The sequence below is a fragment of the Gymnogyps californianus genome, chromosome 1 (assembly GCF_018139145.2).
Source record: "Gymnogyps californianus isolate 813 chromosome 1, ASM1813914v2, whole genome shotgun sequence".
NCBI classification, from domain to species: Eukaryota; Metazoa; Chordata; class Aves; order Accipitriformes; family Cathartidae; genus Gymnogyps; species Gymnogyps californianus.
The window spans coordinates 12583226-12604828 of NC_059471.1; the positions used below are offsets into that span (position 1 = coordinate 12583226).

Here is a 21603-nt window from a genome sequence, read left to right on the forward strand (position 1 = left end):
GTATTGCTATATATAGAAAGTCTCAGGGGGTAAGAGTCCTCTTTATACTTCATACTGTACAAGTACTAGCATTTACAGCCTGTCCTGGAAAATTTGATCTAAATTTTTACATATACAGCTCTTCTAAACAATCTTTTCATTTCCTGTGGTGAAGACAAATGTAAACATGATGTAATGATACTTCACATTCTCTGTCTTGCAGAAACTCTTCAGGTAAAACAACAGCCACAAAAATATTATCTCTTCCTCCAATCTCAGTGAGGGGAATATCAAAGTTTAAGAGAGACTATACACACACAAACATTATGTCAGCCCCTGCCAAGCCAAATCAAGTATCAGTTTCCTACTGAAACAGAATCAGTGATATCGATTCTAGGCATTTTTGTAGTCCAACTGGGGATGTCACAGACATCACAGATTAGTAAACCTATGGAGGCACTTTTTTCCAAAGAAACTCTAACAGGATACTTTTGTATCCCTGTCAGAGACAGAAAAACATAGATCTGGGAAAAAATGCCTGCAGGAACAAGAAAGAAGCAGGTAGCTCACACTTTTTAGGTGAACAAAGAAGAGGCGAGAAACATGATCTGGGATGTGGTAGGTATCAAAAAATGAGTAAAACTAATCACTGGAACAATTTGCCAATTTTCATTTTCAATCAAAATGTATGTATTCTTGAAATAGTAATCAGCAAGCCAAAATTTCCCAAACTTTTTTTTAACTTGGTAGCAAACAGTTTAAATGTGGTAAAATGAGAAATCAACCATTCATTTTGATAGCAAAATTTTAAAGTAAAAATCATACAGTCTCAAGAGTTTTCAGAAAATTCAGAAGGTAGCAGAAATGAAGACCAGTCAGGAAGGCTCTGAGAGGGCATACTCCATTATGTGGTACAAAGCTCATCTATTTCAGAACAGTTTTCCTTTGTAAGAATAAAGTTACAGCAAACATAAATGTTATTTTATTATTCCAGAGAAGCCAACAAAAGTGTACAGAGATTTTAACAGAAAGAAGTGGGGCATCAATGGGCATTACTTTTCCTATAAAGGATATATTTGAGATGGATTCCTGAGTACTTTTAAGTTGATGGGTGTGTTCCTACCAATATTCCCAGAAGAACAGGGATGAAGAAGGAAAAAGAACAGAGAAGATTTCCTTCAGCTTTGGTAAGCAGGGAGACAGGTATAAGGTATATCAAATCTCAGAATATTTACGTATCTAACTCACAGTTAAGGTATGGAAATAATATCTTCAACATAAATTTACTTGAGAGTAAGTCTCAATATGTTTACTGGGATTTTTTATCTTGGTTTGTAAATCTTGAATCTGTATATGGTACAAGGGAGAACTGATGATACTAGCTCACTCTAATAGCATATAAACTGTTGCTGAATTTCAACCCCTGAAAATATAAAAGCAGTTCATTTCTTACAATGAATGCTGGAAGAAGGGTACTGAAAGAGAAATCTAAGGTACAGTTCCTATGGAAAAAAGCCAACAGATGTTCACCATGAAGCGATACACCTGGCAGCAGTTGCCTAGCCAATCAGCCTATCTGTTGCCAGTAGAGTGGCATAATGAATGCGGGGATTTCTTATGCACAAATCCATGAGAAATTAGGTTTCATTAGTTTTGCTTCTGAGAGAGCAACTTGTTAAAAGAACCCAGAGTGTTAACAACATCTTCCCTTTCACTAAGTTGCTCAGCCACAAAAGACTAATAAAAGAGTATGTGCATACAGCAGGATGTAGGAACAGTTCCTAACTGGATTCAAAACCCTGTGCCCTGCATCTTATCTTAGGCTACATCTAATTAATTTTATATGCAGCACAAAGTACAAGGACAGAATTATAGAATGGTTTGGGTTAGAAGGGATCTTTAAATATCATCATGGCCAGGGACACCTTCCACTAGATCAGGTTGCTCAAAGCCCTGTCCAACCTGACCTTGAACACTTCCAGGGATGGGGCATCCACAACTTCTCTGGACAACCTGTTCCAGTGCCTCACCACCCTCATCACGAAAAATTTCTTCCTTATGTCCATCTATACCTACCCTCTTTCAGTTTAAAACCATTGCTCCTTGTCCTGTCACTGCAGGCCTTGGTAAAAATGTCTTTCTCCATCTTTCATATAAGCCCCCTTTACATATTGAAAGGCCGCAATAAGGTGTCCCCAGAGCCTTCTCTTCTCCAGGCTGAACAACCCCAACTCTCTCAGCCTTTCCTCGTAGGGGAGGCGTTCCAGCCCTCTCATCATTTTCATGGCCCTCCTCTGGACCCGCTCCAACAGGTCCACGTCCTTCTTGTGCTGGTGACCCCAGAGCTGGACGCAGTACTCCAGGTGGTGTCTCACCAGAGCGGAGTAGAGGGGGAGAATCACCTCCCTCGACCTGATGACCATGCTTCTTTTGATGCAGCCCAGGATACAGCTGGCTTTCTGGGCTGCAAGTGCACATTGCCAGCTCACGTCCAGTTTTTCAGAATGGACAATACAGTACTTAAGCCTTCCTAACTCCTCAAAAATGTACTCTCCTGGCCCCAAAGAACTCTGATTTGGGCTTCATGCAATTCAGGTAAGACATGCATCATGATTCTGAGTAACTCCTACTTTCTGTCAAGTTACACTGGAAGAATTCTTGCTTATCTTGCACGGCCACATTAATCCATTCTCTTAATTTTTTAGTTACTGCAAGTTGTTGCCATTATGTTTGCACAATGTAATCTGACGTTTTAAAATCTCAGTAAATTGCCCCCGCTGCCTATCAGAGACAGCACTGTAGACCCAAGCGTTCATTTAGAAGGCCAAGCCAGACTCAGTCTGTATGACGCCTATAATATGACTCATCAGCTACTCTCTAAAGAGAGGAATGACTACTGTGCTGCAAATGTAGTCAGGGCTGCAGAATGTTTCCTCTGTTGCCTTGCAAGTCTACACTGATTCCTCAGAGGGGAAATAGATCTTTGCATTTGGGTCCTGTTTATTGTAACTATCATTCTAAATGGTTGGACTTACTTGCATGTAACGAGCAACAAGGAAGGTAAGATGCAAGTCATACATTCATGTATAACACAGCCTTACCTTTCCAAATATACCTACTTCAAAACGTCTCAGCATCTCCTACCTTCCCTATGATGCAGCTCAACATAAATAGGTGGAAGTTTTATTTCACAAGTAAACAGATATTGAGATGTTATTTTTAAGAACAGAAGGAAACTTAAAGTGACCTATGCAGTAAGACTGGAAGGACTGATTTGGTAAAACTTTGGGTTACTATTGACACAGATGAGAAAAAAAGATACAGCACATTCTCAAACAGTACTTTAAAGGCATATGGATTTAAGTATAACACAGCCTAAAAAGAATCTTGAAGACCAAGCAGCGATAAAGTGCATGCAGATAAAGCAGGCCATTCAAATTTTTACAAGATGTCTTTCAAAGAGCTACATGACCACTTAATCCATCTTCTCTTCTTGGAAACTGTCTGCATCATTCATGCAGTCTTCAAGATCACTGTATCTCTGCAAATAAAATAAAACCCGTATTATTTTATCAATGTTTAATAAGTGAATTACATAAAGACTGCTTTTTCTTTTTCTTCAATACATTAACAAGCATGCCAATAACAATTCAGAAGCAATGATATCTGAAAGCTTGCTAAATGCAATTGTACTACAAGTCGTCTTAAAATAGTTCATAAAGTGTTTCTGAATAATTCAAAGTACTTCAGCGTAAACAGAAGAGTAAAATATTCTTGCTGTGCCTCACATATGTGTTTCCAATCTTTCTAAGTTACAGCTTGAGTTTGTTGTGTTGCTGCTTTCAAATGAAACAGGAGCCTGCCCAGCACAGCCCAGAGATCACGCAGCTGTCAAAAAGCTTCATATCAAAGGCTGACACAAACTCTACGTGAACGCAGCAGCATACCACTGCTTGAGAGTCGGGGTCAGGAGAAGTGGATGAATGGTTAAGCTGAGTTATATTATTGACGCCCAGTAATTCAGAACTGATCAACTAAATCAGACATTTTATCTCAGCTTACTTTTATCTGCTTGGAAAAGGATACATCAAATAACTCAGTTGTACCTTCTGAATCCACCCACTGTCTTCCAACTGGCTGAAAAGCCGTGCCACTGTGTCTTTGACTGGTTCATCCTCAACACCATCCAACTCGGTAATGGAGCTGCAATCCACATACAACTTGTATTTGAAGTGCTTCAAATTATGATAAACTCTTGTACGATTTGCACACACCACACCAACCTTCAAAACCTAGGCCAAAGTGAACAAGTCATTCTCTCTGATAGAATTGTGATTATCTTGACAATATAAAGAATGGCTAAGTCAGTCTAGTAAGATTTTATCAGTCAGTCTAGGAAGATTTTTTGAATAATGAAATAAACAGAATGACACCACATGCATAAAATCAGCGCAAAACCATGTAGTTTTCACAGCCACAGCAGAACAATTTTTGAGCAAGCAGGCAGCCAGCAAGTCTATGCAATGGCAGCTTATCAGTACTGCTTTCTTGCAAACACAACCATGTTTATAATTGGTAGTATCTTTCCCATGTCCTGGTGGAACTTTGTTACAAAATCACTAACATTTTAGACAACCATCATATTGTGAAAGCAGAGGAAGAGAAATTATTTGATTACTTTTGCTTAATATGTAGTACTTCCTAGGGACAGGAAATACCAGTTCTAGCATTTTGTAGACTGAATAATATTCCATATTTCTTCAAGAAATACATATGAATACAAATAGACATATGCCTAGAAACATATATTTAACAAATATATATAGAGATTGGATTTCATAAAAATAAAATCTGAAAACCGGGGTCTTATACAATGCAAATGTTAATCTGCAACTGTCTGGGAGGTATAGCTAGTCCATAACGCTGTAGCAAATCAAAGCCTCTGCACCTCCCAGTTATTACCAGTTTTACTTCTACAATTTGCATGCAGAAAAGACAGAACTGTCTTATTTAACAGTTTTCTTTACAGCAGTATTTATAGATAAACAAATGGTAAATATGCATGTAAATACATAATCAGAGCATGGATTAGAGTAGATTCATTATCATCTATCAGCACTAACATTAAATACAGGCAAATATTTGCACGTATCTTGAACCCAGATTTTATACAAAGATTTTAAGCGGTGAAGGTGTTTACCTGAAAATACTGAGTAATATATTGGTTACAAGAATCTTTGGCAATCCTAAATCTTCACTAAGAGTATGTGAAATTGGAGATGTGTGGAGGGAGAAAGAGTCAAAGTTCATCTGCATTTAAGGACATCCTGTGTTTCATAAGAGTAAGTTTTGTTCCATTTCTACAAGAGAAGTAGTTCAAGTACATACAATGGCAAATCAGAAGAGGAATCTATCCCCTGTAAAAGACCCACAGGTGCACTGATTACTACTCCAACCCACGGAGACAAAGCCTATCGGCTAAGAAATCTACATCTGGCTGGTTTTCGGAGGTCAGGTTTTCTACACTCAAAAGCAACATAATTAATACACATGCAAAGAAATTCAGCTCCTGATACATACAGGAGAAACCGATTTAGTTTTACTGAAAAAAAACCCCATCAACTTATACTTCAAGGGTAGCGTTGTTTTGGACTGATGTCCCAACTTTGCGAGTAACAAGCAGGTAAATGGCTAAAGGTCAAAGTTCTTTGCATCAGTAACGCAAGCTGCAATTGTATTGCAATTACAGATTACACGCACATATATCAAAAACCAACCATGTTATATGTTGCAAAATGATCTCTTCTGAGCCACAACAGTGATACCCTTTACTGCTGCCATTGGTAATAATCTGAATACTCTTTTAAATTATGAGAAGGCTGAGTTTTAATCAATGTTTACAACCCGCATTTTCAGGAAGCTTTACCGAATGCATGATCAAATGTTTGCACTTGTGAGCAGCTCCCCAAAATACCCGACCTACTTGTACAACCTAGCACTAGCAGTATCTACTGACAATGACAGTAACAGAAAAGCATATTTGTATTTATAAGGATTATTATTTTCTTAAATATATGAATATACTTTAATTCTTAAATATATTAACCAGCAGCTCAACTGATATAAGCAGGCATAATATCACTGAAGTCAAAAGAGACACACTCTCTTAAAAGAACTTTTGATCTGACCTACAGTAGATTGTTATTAACTGTGTCCTGGTTTCGGCTGGGTAGAGTTAATTTTCTTCTTAGTAGCTGGTACAGTGCTGTGTTTTGGATTTAGTGTGAGAATAATGTTGATAACACACTGATGTTTTAGTTGTTGCTAAGTAGCACTTATCCTAAGTTAAGGACTTTTCAGTTTCCCATGCTCTGCCAGCAAGCAGGTGTGCAAGAAGCTGGGAGGGAGCAGAGCCGGGGCAGCTGACCTGAACTAGGCAAAGGGATATTCCATACCATGGAACGTCATGCCCAGTATATAAACGGGGGGGAGTTGGCCGGGAGGGGCAAATCGCTGCTCGGGCATCGGTCAGTGGGTGCTCATCGGTGATGAGCAATTGCATTGTGCATCACTGGTTTTTTTTCCTCCTTTTTTTTTCCTCTTTTTTTTTGTTACATTCCTTTTCATTACAATTATTATTACATTTCATTATTACTATTGTTAGTATTGTATTTTACTTTAGTTATTAAACTGCTCTTATCTCAACCCACGAGTTTTACCTTTTCTCCCGATTCTCCGCCCCATCCTACTGGGGGCTGGGGGGGGGAGTGAGGGAGCAGCTGTGTGGTGCTTAGCTGCTGGCTGGGGTTAAACCACGACAACTGAAATTTTAACCATCTTGAGAGAAAAAAATCCTATTACTATATTGCAATTCTCTACTGATCATGTACATGTACCTATATGCAGCTCCATTTTCTACTCTCCCCAAAACTGAAAAGCTAAGGCTTGTGTTTGGTGCTATAGGTGCTTCTGAAGTGCAAGACCTACTAACCAGTGCATAACCTTGATTCATTCAAATTTCCAGAAGTACCATTTCAAAGACTGAAACAATCAAGAACTGAGCTGCGGTGTTTCATAGAGCATTTCATAACTTTTCAAGTATCCCAAGCAATGAGGTGCAGCATTTGGAACATTATGTGATGTAAAATAGGAGATACCATGTTGCATCAAACTGATGGCCCAGTTCTTCCCCTGCGACAACAGCTAGCAGGAGATATTTAGGAAGTTAGTATAAGATGCAGGACGAACACCAGAATGATCATAACATTACCATACAGCTTCTAACAGTCAACAGTTAAGACAGTCTGTATCATTCCAACCGTCATGTTCGACAGTGTGCAAGAAGCTTCCTCAAGAACCTGTCTAATCCTTTTTGGGACCCACTAACACATTTCGCTCCCGAAGTATCTTGTGGCAATGAGTTCCATAGTTCATTTATGTGTGAGGTGTAAAGTATTTCTACTGGAGAAACGCCAGAGGGAAATAGCTAAATATTGTATAATGTAATTATGTATTGTGTTTTTAAAGCAAGAAAGATTGTCTAAAAATACAATGCTATTTCAGAATGCAGCTTTGGAAAGAATCTCAGTACTGTACTCTAATTTTTTCCTCTCACAGTTCTCAGTGACTCTGTCCTAACGCTTAACTTATCTACTCAAGCTGGCCATATCAGCCAAAGTTGTGTTAAATCACTTTGTATGGAATGCAGGCACATAGCCTGACAATAGCACAACATGTAGTGACTGAATCCATGTCCTCTAAGCATGATTATAAACGGAAGTAGAACACCAAGACTGAGAGCAGAAAACAGTTTATAATCCAGGTGACATAGGAGCAAAGAAGTGTGGGGGACACCTATACCTCTAAACCGTTCGATTCTCCCTGACCATGAGGAATGACAATTGGCAGCTACACACAGAACAATCACCGCAAGCCTAAGTAAAACTGGAACAGCTGTTTCTCTTCTCTTTCTACTGGCAAAGCAGAATACTTCAGAGATGAGAGAAAAGGAAAGTTTTATGCAGAAAAAGAGGGTTGGAGGTCTGTTTTTGTTCCCTCCACATTCACTTTTCTTGGGTATTTTCAAATAAAACTTTAGAATATAGTCCAACTACGTGTTTCCATTCAATCTGATCTGCCAGTGCTGAACTGCCTTCTCTTTCAGTCAATTAAGTTCTTGAAGTGCCAGTTTTATGTAGGTCTGTGTGCCTTTTCTCTTTTTTCTTTTCTCCTCCTTTCTTTTTTCTCAATTGGCAGGACAAGTTGATCAACGCATTGCCAGAAGAACTTCAAAGACTCCTTGAGAACAGTACCTTCAGCAGTCTAAATTACAGGTCACCATAAGAACATGAATGTTGCATTACAAAGGCACTATCAAAAATTACGGGAAAGTGCTCAGTAACTCTCTCTCCTGGCTCTGTTCTACAGCCCCTGAGCTATATTGAGCATGCACATGGCAGGCATCTCACCAGACGCTGGGGTACACAGGGTAAAAAAAGCTCTCATTTTCTACTGTTAAGCTGAAGAGGACAAAAATGAACTAGCAAGTTAGTTCAATATTCAGTAGGATATTTCAAGGTTTTTTGAAAGTGAAAAATAGCTAATGCTTTATGTAGGACAACATTTGGACAGCAGTGAGGGAATCGCTGCTGTTGTTTCCACAGTTAAGTTGGAAGTTGAGTAAAGATTAAATTCTTGTGCTAGTTCACTTATTTCTGGTTAGGTAAGGCACACAATTCCCATGAAAAACTGAAAATTTTTAAATTAGTGATCTACATTTAGAGACCCATATGTAAGGAAGAATACTGACTGTACGATGGACTGCAGTATCAGTGCTAGTATGATTGCCAAGGACTTACTGTTTTCCTGCAATAAACAAGGGGAAAAGTCTTGCTGGAAAAGCCTAGCTCTCTTGACTATCATGCACACACAGACTAATCAAAACAGAGTATTAACAACTGCTGCTCAGACAGGTCTGTAACCTATTTAAGAAAAACTGTGGCACCGATTTTCCTAGATTCTGCATTACATGCAGAGCCCAATATGATGACATAATGATAATCACACTGACACCCCTCAAATCTCTTAGTTAGAATATTTGCAAAGATCCAAACAATATAGGCTTGAGCTACAGTAAGGTGTACTTCCAGTTTGATGAGGGCTTCACTTTATTTTTATGTAAGAAATCCTATTATACCACATTTCAAAATATATTGGAAATAGAACTTGTTATGACACTTTTTTCTGTTCAGCAAATACTGTGAGGAACTTCAGCTGTCTTCAAAAATTCTTTTACACTCACAAAGAAAAGGAATATACCTTCTACACCTCCTGAAAGGTAAGAAAGGCAGAACTTGGATATCAGCTTGGTACACAACTGTAGCAACATTTTATTCTTGACAAATCGTGTGCTTTGAGTTTATCATAAGAGATCATGAATTACATTACTTAAGAAGGTCATACGCATACCAAATCATAATAATTACCAGTAGGTGTAAATTTGAAGAGAAGATCCCTAAATATTAGGAACACCCAGGTTCTTAAGAGTCAAGGTCTTCAAAAGTCTCAGCTGTGAAATATAACAAGACTGACTGCTCAAGTAATCTAAAATGACTCCCTAGTGCAACATCATGTAACAACATGAAAGATGTGTTTCATTCCAAAAATATAATTTAATCCAAAATGTCCTAGTAGAGACAACTGAGTGAGAAAAAGATGCAAGACTACCTAAATGGAAATGTTTTCTAGTTTGGACAAGTAGTTCTGATAATGCAGTAATGAGAAAAAGGCTCTAATAAAATGTACCGAAGTAGTTAGGAACAAGTCTTCTCAAAAAGACATCAGCAATTTCAAGTATCAATGCAACTGAGATGTCAAGATACTTTGTCCTGAGTGAATAGCTACATGGGAAATAGCAGATGTGAAAAAATCTGAAGAATGAAGCAGTAAAAAATTCAGACTAGGCTGCACTTGGACTATTAGATAGACAGTGGCACTATTTCACTCAATGTTCTGACCTAGAGCAAACAAGAACTGTTGGACTGCACATGGACACTCCAAATGCTAGAGGCATGGGAGGCACAGAATTAGCAAACTTAGTGACCCAATGTAGAATAAACCTTACTTGCAACAAAATAGGAAACACAATCATTCAATGGAGATGATTGTCCATTATACAGAAAGTTACTTTTATAATGTTTCTGAAAGCTAATCAATGCAATATTCCTGCTGGGAGTCTTAAGGGCATTATAGGCACACACAAAGGTAAAGGGATTTCAAGTGATCTAGTTTCATTGAAAAGGCATTCTGGTATTTAGAATATATGTAAATCTGAGGCAAATGTCATCCTTGATTTAAAGCCTCAGACTCCTGGCATATGGAGATAGGATCTATGCAAGATAAAAAGAAGTCATAGTATTTCTCAGGTACTTGGTGAAAACCAGGAATGGCAGGCATGTTTGGAGCATCACTCAGTCATATAATTTCTTTACCACTGGTTTTCCTTTCTTTAAGATATGTATCCACTTCAGGATTTTCAATCTTCTATTAAATGTTCTCTGACAAAAGAAAAAGCTACTTTAGAAATAACTGATTCAGTGCTCATATTAGAACTTTGGTTAGTATGTGAATCTTCATGTGTGCTGTCAGGCTCTTTGACACACAGTTTCAGACTGCCTCCCCATGCACCACAAAAGACAAGCATGCTGAGTAGGATGTGTAGGATGCTATGTACCTAGAGTTACCTTCTCGCCCTGGATGAGACTCAGACTGTTGAGATTTGAAGCAGAGGAAAAATTGAGGCAAATGTCAATTTTGAATTGAGGGCAAGAGTTATCAAGAAACCCTATCGTATGTCTTAGAGCCCTTTATCTTTTTTATCATGAAGTCCATGGTTGGGTATACTTACTAGTGCTTACCGCAGTGCAAGTACACATGCTGCATCAAGTACTAATATTAAAGTGGCAAAAGTGGGGAGGAAACAGCACACTGATCATTGTGATGCAGGCAAAAACAAAGGTCACAGAAAAACATCAGATTTATTTTCTTGACAAAAGTTAGGTTTGTTTGAGGATACTTTTCATTACCTCTTTCCCAACAGATAAGAAAGGATGGGTGGGTGGGTGGAGGGGAATGCTTCTATTCATCCTTTTAAGTTTCATAGGAACTTCCTTCATAATTCCTAGCTACATCCAAGACTATACTCCTCCAAACTGCAAAACAGTCCTCATATTTTAAAAATTAATAGGGTTTAGACATGGAAGTACAGTAGCTTAACTCTTGCCTCTGGCATTATAGACATTAGATGTGTTGATAGGATTTCTATTCTTTGTATGATTTTCTGTAACACTAGACAAAGCTTAAAAATAATTATATAGGGTGCTTGTTTGAAGTTACCTGCTTGTCGTCTGACATGAAGTCATCCGCTTCCAAAGTTCTACTATTATAAAGCTTTCCAGAGAGTAGCACATTAAACTTACAATACCGATGCAATTCACAGGCCTGACAAGACATATTTTTTGGATTTTTCAAGATTATGCGAACATCTGGGTAACAATCCACACGCTCCTGAAAAACAGATTTCAAATAACATTAAACAATCTCCGTAAACTGAAAGATGCCTCAAATAGGCTGCTGAGTACTCTGTACTCGCACAAAATCAGTGCAAAAGAAATCAGAGATTCAAATCTGAAGTCTTTCACCATTCAGTTGCAAACATATACCTTCTCAATCATTTTCCAACACTTCACTCAGTTCTAGTTCATTAATTCTTTCTTTCAGCTTCAGACCTAAAGAACGGCTACTGCATCCTGGCACTTATTTTTCTCTCATCTCTTTTTATTTGGAGGGGGCGGGGGGGCGGGTGCAACTATATCAGTTGGTCTGCTTCCAATAAATACACTGTATCTCTCCACTGGCCATACTCCATTATTACAGTTATTATTAGATCACTACACCTATCACTAATACTATTCTAGTAATTTGCATACAATGACTAGGTTACTGTGTGTTGACTTCATTGTTTTTGTAGTAGAAGGTTCATTATAAACATACTGGTTTATCTTTTTGTGGCAGGAGGAAGAAATTTTGTTATAACATTTAGCAAGTCACAAAGAATCCTCAAAAAAGTCATCTGCTGAAGTTAGCAGGAGAAGCATTCTGGTAACTGAGAACAGATTCTGTTCTGTTACCTGAATGTTTATCTGGTTATAAACACATAAAATACTTCCGATATTTATAAGTATCAAAACAAGTTACTAAGTCAAAGAACAATGAGCTTCTATTAAAAAAGTATATATAATTATAGTGATTATTGTACCTTTACAGAGAATTACAGTATTAAAAAAAAAATGTCAGTAATAATATGATTTGGAGTCCACTTCACTATTTAAAGTAGAAGCTACATACCTTGTATCGATCTTTCCAGCGACTTCTAGAGATTAAGTTCTCAAGACGAGGCTGAATGAAGCGGTCATCCAAATAATGAAGCGAGAGCAACATATCTTGTGCATACTTCTTTTGTCTTGTTCCATCTGTTCAGTGAGAGTTATTACCAATTTGCTGACCACCCTATGTTGTACAAGTTTCTTCAAATAAAATTTTCAAGGACATTATGCTTCTGCATACTAAGAACTATGAATGATTTTAATAAATTATTACTGAGTACACTTGCTACTGTTATTCATAAAAGGGATCCATGCATCTTTGATAAACTGATATATTTAATTATTTTAACAGTCTGTATCACAAGAGGTACATGAATAAACTCTACAGTCAAGGTTAACGTGAAAAGCTGTCACCCCAAATGGAGACCCATTCACTCGATCCCATTTAAAGAATGGGAAAAGGTGTGTGTGTGGGAAGTGTCTGGCTTTTTGTCCAGTTTATGTAAGCTGTTCATAACGTATAAGGGAGGAGGTTGCAATCCATGAAAACAAACTGCTCTGAGCTGCTTCACAGCAGAAATTTTGACAACTCTCTTCATCACTTCTAAAGAGCACATAGAAACTGACCTTTAAACTTCAGCAGCACAGTCAGATGCCTTCAGTTAGGCAGCATAAGTACTTCCAAATACTTACTCAAGCAAAAGAAATAAACAAGTATGAGGATGAGTAAAACTACCACTATTCCACAACTGTCTCCCAAATAAGTGCAGGACTCCAGGAATTAAACAGGACTTTCATAGTTGCAGGCCAATTCATACTGTCTTGAGCTTCAGCAAGTACAGACATACAAATTAATGCAGCTACCTTCCCTAGTGTTTTAGCAATGCTGTTATCAAAGAAACAGAACCAAGAAGGACCACTGGCTATCCAGCTTTCTATACAAAAACAGTTAATTGTCATTATCATTATAGCCACCATAATTACAATTAATTGTTTTTCCATGTACACTTTACACACACACATTTTCAGTAAGTCAGCTATACTAAAAGCTTGAAGAGGCTGTGCTAGACCATAAAAAAATCTCTCACAATAAAAAGCAAGTCTGAACTCTAATACTAAAGTAGCTGCTCTTGATTCAAACTAATTAACAGATTCACTTCCATTAACTCAGAAAACTCCACTCTGTGTTATAAAAATATATCTTTGTAATGCTAGGCTATGTTCATACTATGCAATGTTCTTCAGAAAGATAGAGTACAATCTCCAACTCACTCACATAGCTGATCTACTTCCAACACCTTGGCAAGAAGTTGTTAGTTTTGTAGAGCAGATACAATTTGAAATAGAAGGAAGGTATTACAACATAAATCTGGCCAAGTTTACTCATTCCTTTTCATAAGCTTGTTTTCATTTGGTAAAACAAACAAAACTAACACCTGAAAGAACTAGCAGTGGTAGATGAAAGACATTTTTAGCTCCAAGAATACACAGCCTTTATTCTGAAGTCTGTGGTGTACTTCAGTTTCTCCATTCCCTTGTAGTTCCTGATGACACCAAAACTTCCTCTCTCTGGCACTTTGCTGACTCCTTCCACAACCTGACACTGACAGTCCTCTCATTAATCCCATCTTTACAGTGCTTCTGAAACTACATGCGAGGTTGCCATTCAGCCTCACTAGGCCAAATGCCAAAAAGCATTTCCTCAGCAAGAACAAGACAAGAAGTACTGACTGCAGCTGAAATTTATTTATCTGAAAGCACAAATGTTAAAAAAAAAGGAAAAGAAAAAAAAATCAGATATGGAGTAATCTCCATAACTAAAATTATTTATTATCTATCAAATTCCTCAGAAAAAGCTATGAAGCACACGACATTTTGACAAATCAGCTGAACTTGCAGTGTTTTCATTGAGATATCTACTTTGAAATTAATTTTGCTTTCATGCTGGAACTGTTACTACTGATCAGTAACACAGAAACACTTCCCTACATCTCAGAATGCCTTCTAGGCTTAAAAGAATTAAGCCTACACATTTTTCCAAGATTACTCTATCCTTTTCAGATAGATTTCCCCCCCCCTCAAAGTTACAGAGCAGCAAAACCAAGAACAGATCTCAGGACTCACAGTCCTATACTCTAATCAGGAGACACATCTTTCCCTAGAATAAACGTCTTCGTATAACTTTGAATGCACTATTATATTATTTAATGCAATTTACTTACCATATAATGAGCTCAAAAAAGTGTCATCAATTGCATTTATGAGGAAAGCCTTTACTATTCTTTTGAAGTGTACGTAATGATCACAGCGAGATACTGGGAAGAAAGCAATATAACCAGAATTTACCAAAAAAGAAAAACAACCCAAAAGCCAAAAAAAGATGTAAGCAATGTTAAAAGTCCCGTAAGAAGAATTATTTTCTTCCATTATTGTAAATTTAGAATTTTAAAGTCATTTAAATATGGATTTAAAAATAACTTCAAACGTACAACATCTACACCCTTAGGACCTTGCCTTTCAATAGTGCTTCTCATCCCAATGATCTTAATGAATTTTAGCATCCCAAAGTCACACGTCCTTTCAGCAAGAAGAACCCACAGTAAGAGCTACAAACACTAAAAGAAGAGAATAATTTGTTCTATGAGTAGCAAGAAATAAGGCAAACCAGAGAAGGCCAGGCTTATGGGATGGGTTTTTTTTGTTTGTTTTTTCTTTTTTCTAACTTTCTTTCACATACACACAATTTTGCTCAGGTCTTTACTGGGGAAGAAATACCTCAAATGCTTGCGACCATCTACACTAGCACTGACTGTCCAGTCAGTACATACCTGCTTCTGAACAACAAAATACGTAAGAAGATAATTTAGCATAAAGTTCTGTTTCAAATCTCTCTGCTTGATCCAGATACCAGTTTTCATAAAAGATCAACTTGAAAAGTTTTCTTGTTCTGTGCAGTCTGGCTGAAATTGACCAATGAATTCAGAAACCCCTACAGACCTGTGCTCCCAAGTCTCACCGCCATGGAATAAAAATACATTAAAAAAAAAAAAAATTCCAAGCCCCAAAACCCCCAAACTCATGGCAAGAATTTTACATCACTCTCCAGAACAGAATTTGGCCAGAATTAACATAGCTGTTCTTAGCATATATCACAAGATGGAGGATGATGCTTTTAGGTCCTCACAGGAATGACCACATCATAGGTAGCCTACTTCGTCCTAAATCGGACTAACTTAAAAAATTCTGTGCAATAGGGTTTCCCTTCCTTCCCCCCAAATTATAGCCTCCCTTTAATAAGATACAGAAAGACTGTAAAAGTTTACTGTGGAAATCAGAGTACTTCGACAATAAATTGAAGCCTTTTAGGAATCTGCTTTTAAACTATCATATCCTAGTACATAGTATTTGTATTTACAGTCCATTAATATTTATTACAGCACTACAAGCAAGTTATACATATAGAATTGTCACTAATTTTGATCTTACAGTGTGGGACGTAGTATGCCAGCAAGTCGCTATTTGATGTATTTGGTTCCTTCTGTTGTGGCTGGTTTTCCATCTTTATGTGCTCTGTGTTGTCATCATCATCTTCCTCTACTATAAAATCTTTCATACTGTCACTGTCAGTTTCACTGCCTTCTGTTGGTGTGAGGGACAGGTGACAGAGTGGTTCCTCTTCTATTTCTGCTTCACCATTAGAATCCTAATTAAATTTAAAGAAGTATTTCAAACACAAGAATTTTCAGTATTTGCACAGATGAAATACTACATATACTGGATAAGATTTTTGACCTTCTAATAACACCATTTGTTCAATTAACAAGAAATAGTATGTTTCCAAAAAATACATCATTCTGTACTAGATGACAATTATTTTCAGCTTTAAATCAGCCATCTCCATGTACCTCTCTTCAGTCTGTTTGTAGGAATTAAGCTAACATGAGATCTCTACATTACTTCAGCCGGTATTTTGCTTCTTGATAAAAATAATTTGATAGTCTTCTCATGTGTCTCTTCTTTATGGAAAAAAAGGAATGATAAAGAGGTTTTTCCTTTCTGAGTACATAGAGACAATAGATACCTGTGTTCTAAGCTGCTTAGTCATCAGAATGCCTGAAAGAGCAAATGAAAGGAAATTCTTAAATCCTCAGTGATTAAAATTAAACTCAAGATAAAGGTTTTCAGTGGTCAATATAGTTATCTAGTTAATGTGACAACTGTTAAAATGTGAAAGAACTACTGATTTGTCATGAATAAAAACCAAACCAAAACAAATAAAACCCCACTGATTTATATCTATTAGTCTTCGCCTTCCCCTACATTCAGTATTTTCTCCAATTGAATTTCAAAGATAAAATCCAGACCTCACAATTTTCACTGCTGCAGGATCTCCGAGTTGTTCTTTGTCTTGCAAGTTCTTTCAGTTTTGCAAACACTTTCTGTTTCCTATTAGCAGAAACATTTTCTGTAGGGCAGGTTTTATCAGGTTGCTGTTCTTCGGAACTCTCATCTTCATCCATTATACAGTGGCGTTTGGCAAAAACTTTTCTAACAAGTATATCACTGTCCTCACTTTCATCACTGTCATACAAGACAGAGCTGTTCAACCTTTTACGCTTCCGAGGCACGATGCACTCATCATCACCATCTTCTGTTACTTCCCCATCATGGCTTTTCTCTTTCTGATCCGAAAGGCTGTTCTTCACAACAGTTTCATCTTTTTCATCTACTTCATCTTCTGATGTGGTAGGCTCTTCCTCCTCAGAGGTACCTGAGGATTCATCATTGCTGTCAAGTAGTATGAGCTCCCTTTTAGTGCGTCTCCAATCAACTCGGGATTTGGATGATGACAGTTCTGTTCCTGCTGTCTTATTTCTTGTTTCATATCTTCTGACAACTGCTTTTATCTCCATTGGAAGGCTGTGACAACACACCAAAGTATAAACTGGTAAAACAAAGCCCTTACTACATTATGCCATTCAAAAAAAAAAGTACAAGGGCATGCATACTTTGTTACATATGCTTATGACTTAACAATATCATCAGTAAGACACACACACAGATATCAGCACCAAACAAAACTAAGCATGCACAATAACTTCTGAAGACCATATACCTTACTAAAAAAATGTAGAAGAGCAGAACTGCCCACACCTAGCATGAATGAACTGGAAAAATCAGGTCTGAAGTGCAGCTACAGATCCCATCATCCCCTCCAACACTGGAAGCCTACAGCTGAAGGAGAGAGCTTCCCTGCTCCTGAGGAGCAGCGCACATCGCTGGTTCAGGATCGTCATCAGCAGGCCTCACTGAGGAAGGGCCCGGCGTCCACAGCCGCTGCCCTCAGGTAGGGAGGGACCACCGCACACAGGCTGGCGGGCCTACCCCCACCTGCCCGCCCCGCAGCAAGACCCGGCGCGGCAGAGGCGCCCTGAGGCGAGCCGCGCCCAGCTGTCGCGGCCCGCTCCCGACTCCACAGAGCGGGCCAAGCCCGGGCCAGCAGAGCTCATCCCGCCCGCCCCCGCCACCATAGCACACACAAACACCCCCCCCCACCGCCCCCGGCAGCTCGCGCAGCAGCCGTTACTTTTACCGTTAACGTTCCCGCGGCCCAGCGCCGCTGAGGAGAGACTACCGCCCCCCGGCGCTCCGAGCGCCGCGATTGGCCGCCGCCCCCTGTCACTCAGCTGCCGCGGTGTTTACGGAAGTGCTGGCAGGCTGCAGTGGGGGGGGAGGTGTGTCACGTGGTGTGCCCGGGCTCCGCGGGTTGGCGCGCAGTGCTGGAGAGCCTGAGGTGGCGGGTTCGAGTCCTCCCCGCGGCGCGGGGCAGCGCGCCTCGCTCGCCTCCCTGCCGGGGCCTCAAGCAGTGTCAGAGAGCGGTGGTTTAGTTGTGATCGCATCTTTGCTCGCCCTAGGTGCATTCCTGAGGAAAATATGTGTGGGTTTGTGAGGTATGGCACCTCCCCAAAGGGGCTGCCAGTGACCACCGCTGGTGACCAGGCCAGCCTGGCCTGAGGCTTAGCCTGCCAAAGCAGCTTCTTCAGAGCTGCCAGCACTCTTCTCCTCTGCAGCCTTGCGAACAAACCCGCTCGGTTTATTGCGTTCAACCCCTAAACGATGGAGGACGTGAAAGCCAGTTGTGGCAGCTGTAACTATGGGGATGTTTTGGGGGTGCCAGGCTGGGGCCCAGCTGGAGCAGAAATCCCAGCAGTGTCAATGCCTGGGAAAGCCTCTGCAGGCCACCTGTCCTCCATGGGTCTCTTAGAAGAAAACAGCGCTTTCTTTGGTGTCTATAAATCACGTTTTGGGTACGGTGCCTGCAGCTTCTCATTGGGCCTCTCGGCCAGAAGCAGGAGCATGCTGAAGGCTCTGCTTCTCTGCGGTTCATGTGGAAAATCAGAGGCTGGGTGACACGGAGAGATCCTACTAGTGCCGGTGCTCAAGGAGAGACCTGCCAGCCCAGCCCAGGGCTCTTTTTCTTGGTAATAGCAACTTTGCAGCATGCATTGAATTGCTGAGCACATGTGCTGCTCTCAGCTGGGGCTGGCCCTCATGTGAGGAACCCCAAAAAGGGAGGTTAGGGGTTGGGGAGGTGGCCTGAATGTTGTCTTAGTCACAGGGGAAAGTGGGAGTATTGCAGCGGAGGAGTCCGGGAGATGTAGGGTACAATAAATTCACGAGGAAGTAAGTTGCACTACTTTTCGCTGCTCAAAGAACAAGACATTTTGTGGATGAGTATATGCAGGAAACTATTATTAACATCTACAATAATGAGCTTCTGTTGTTTTTCTGCTTAAAATGTCTGTTGAATAGGATGCTGGATTCTATTCAGAGCTAATACTCTTACAGATGCATTTTAATAACAAGATTCGTGTCTTAAATTTGCTGTGCTTTGATTGGTCTGTGGTAGAAAACTACTGCTACCTTGGAACTCATTCTGCTGACATTTTTTGTACTGTTTTAACATGATCTTGTAAATGTCTGCATGCATTTCTTTAAAAATAGGTGGTAACCTGGAAATGAAAGACAATTCTTTCTCATCTTATTTGCATAGCACTGCTATGGATTTCACATGGTGAAGAGGTGTGGACAGGTGTTTATGTAGATGGTGGGTTGAACTCCCACCAAAATGTTTATATTGCAAGGATTAGAATGGTTATAATTCAAGGATTATATTGCATTAAGGGATTTATAGTCCTGGGCTGACATTTCGTTTAATTGCTTTAAATTTAAAGTCAGTACGTGAATTTTGAAATAAATAAACGGATCAGAGTTTGCCCAGGATTTAGTGTTTCCTCCAAACTGTGGTGGAAGTTACCATTTCGGGGTGCTGCTCTGTGCCTGGTCTTCATGGCGTTCCTTGCTTCTAACGTCGCCACCTAGTGATAAACGGCGTGAAGAAACCCTTGGAGTTGTGCTACTGTAGTACAGGAGACGGGAACAGGGTAATTACAGTGAATATATTGTACGTAACTGAAGAAAATATATAATAAAATATTTTTTTTACTCAAATGACATGAAGAGTTTCAGTTATGAATTCTGGCTTCTGAAGGACAGCTAAGAAGTTTTTCTTATGCATAATGCTGAAAGATCTTGTCTTTATTTTTCTGATGATTTTTCAGGTGAGTGCCAGTCCCAGAGGAGTCTGCAGTGTGGGGTCATGTTGTGTCCTCAGATTTTAGAAGCGGACTTCCAGTCAAGAGACACAAGTTTTCCAAACAGGCCAATTTTTCTCAAAGCACCTCTTTTAAGTTTCTTAAAATATTCCCTACACATTAAGCAAACTCATCGGTCACATAAAAAATAAATGCAGTTGATTTTCATGTGTGCCATAGCCTTTTTACTGGCCTTGTGGAATCACTATGCCATGTGATGGCTACAGCATCTCCCCAGTACTGAGTTTCCTATTTTACTGCGGTATCCCAGTCCCCTATGATTTTAGATAATAGAGAAATTAATATATTGGAAACTCGAATTTATTTTAAGTGGCAGCCCCCACTAGCCACTTCTGTTGCTAGCTACTTTCACTGCTGAGTATTTGCTATGCTGCTTTCCAACTGATCTGTTAGTTGTCTGGCTATTGCTATGTTCACATTTCAGTTTCTCTGAAGCTTGAGCTCTTCTGGGGTTCAGTGATGTACAGGATTATATCGACATCCCTTCCATAAAACAGACCCTTCCTGCTTGGGGTATTCTCCTTTCCCTAAGGTAAGCAATGGGAAGCTCGGAGCCCACATTTCCCAGGGACTGTTTCCTGCAGCAGTGCAGCATTTGCAAACCCTCTATGACTCCCAGGCATACTGAGCATTAGGCTGGCTCATGCCCAAATAATAATGCTGGAATTTACCACAAGTGAAAAAAAGGAAGGAGAAAAAAAAAAGTTCTTTTTGATTTTTTAAAGAGAAATGGACCCAGACTTACGAGGAGGTTAGGCCTGTCTGGAACTGGCACAGCCACCAAGGTGGCTGTCGCTCTCTGACAGACATCAACAGCTCAACAGCTTGTTAGAGTAGAATGGCAAGCCACCTCTGAGTTTGACAACAAGAGGTTTAGCCAAGGGAACGCATGACAATTGGCTCTAAATCTTTTGAAATGAATTTTTAGCCGGCATGAAGAGTTTCAGCATTGCAGTTCCTTGGAAGGGACTGTTCTTTTTACTGTTCACCAGCTTACATCAGTAGGGACTCCCTATCCCTTCACCAAACACACTGCTCAGTCCATTTATGTCATGCATTAAATAGAGACGTAAATTAACCAGACAATAACTGTTTTATCACCAGAAAGAGCTGCTAAGACTCATAGGGAGGCCGCCAAGTAAGACTATGCCTGGAGTGTAGAAATTGGATACAGGGTCATCTTCCTTTCTTTCATTCTTTTGTTCTTTCTCTCATTCTTTCTCTCTGTCTTTGTTGAACTCAACCTCCTACAGGGTACACGAAGAGAATATTACAGGAGGCTCACTGTGTTGCATTTCTCTGCCTCCTATTCCTTGTCAATGGAAGACCATTTCCCCAATTTTAGGGAGAATCCCTGTAAATGATAAACCTGCGCAGAAGCCCTGGTAGCTGCTGGCTGACTTTGACGTGATTCTTGTCATTTTTTGCTATTACTCTGTAGCCAGTAGCAACAGAGAAATTGACCTTAATAGTTATAATTTCTTAGAAGAAAATATTTTAAGATTCTATTTCAATGCATATTTTAAAGAACGTACATCTCCATTTAGAAGAAAAGTTTTTCCAAA

The 21603-nt window shown here is 39.4% G+C and overlaps 1 protein-coding gene across 3 annotated transcripts; it reads right to left on the reverse strand.

Moving 5' to 3' along the window:
• Positions 1 to 634: 634 nt before the first annotated feature.
• On the reverse strand, positions 635 to 18001 carry CCDC82 (coiled-coil domain containing 82). Of its 3 annotated transcripts, none has more exons than XM_050892445.1 (8): positions 17956 to 18001; positions 16727 to 17282; positions 15849 to 16065; positions 14585 to 14677; positions 12385 to 12509; positions 11374 to 11544; positions 4086 to 4271; positions 635 to 3520 (listed from the first exon to the last, which is right to left on the reverse strand). In XM_050892445.1, exons 2-8 carry the CDS (start codon positions 17273 to 17275, stop codon positions 3455 to 3457), a joined length of 1407 nt encoding a protein of 468 aa, XP_050748402.1. In that variant the 5' UTR covers positions 17276 to 17282; positions 17956 to 18001; the 3' UTR covers positions 635 to 3454. The 3 variants fall into 3 exon arrangements, with proteins under 3 accessions (XP_050748402.1, XP_050748410.1, XP_050748417.1); XM_050892453.1 differs by lacking the exon at positions 17956 to 18001 and adding an exon at positions 17479 to 17486; XM_050892460.1 differs by lacking the exons at positions 635 to 3520; positions 4086 to 4271 and adding an exon at positions 4998 to 5339.
• Positions 18002 to 21603: the final 3602 nt, after the last annotated feature.

Coding starts and splice junctions, on each gene's coding strand:
- CCDC82 (XM_050892445.1), bottom strand. CDS start 17,275: ATGGAGATAAAAGCAGTTGTCAGAAGATATGAAACAAGAAATAAGACA. Junction 16,066..16,726: donor GCAGCAGTGAAAATTGTGAG/GTCTGGATTTTA, acceptor AAATTTAATTAG/GATTCTAATGGTGAAGCAGA. Junction 12,510..14,584: donor TTTTTTGAGCTCATTATATG/GTAAGTAAATTG, acceptor CTCACTGAACAG/ATGGAACAAGACAAAAGAAG.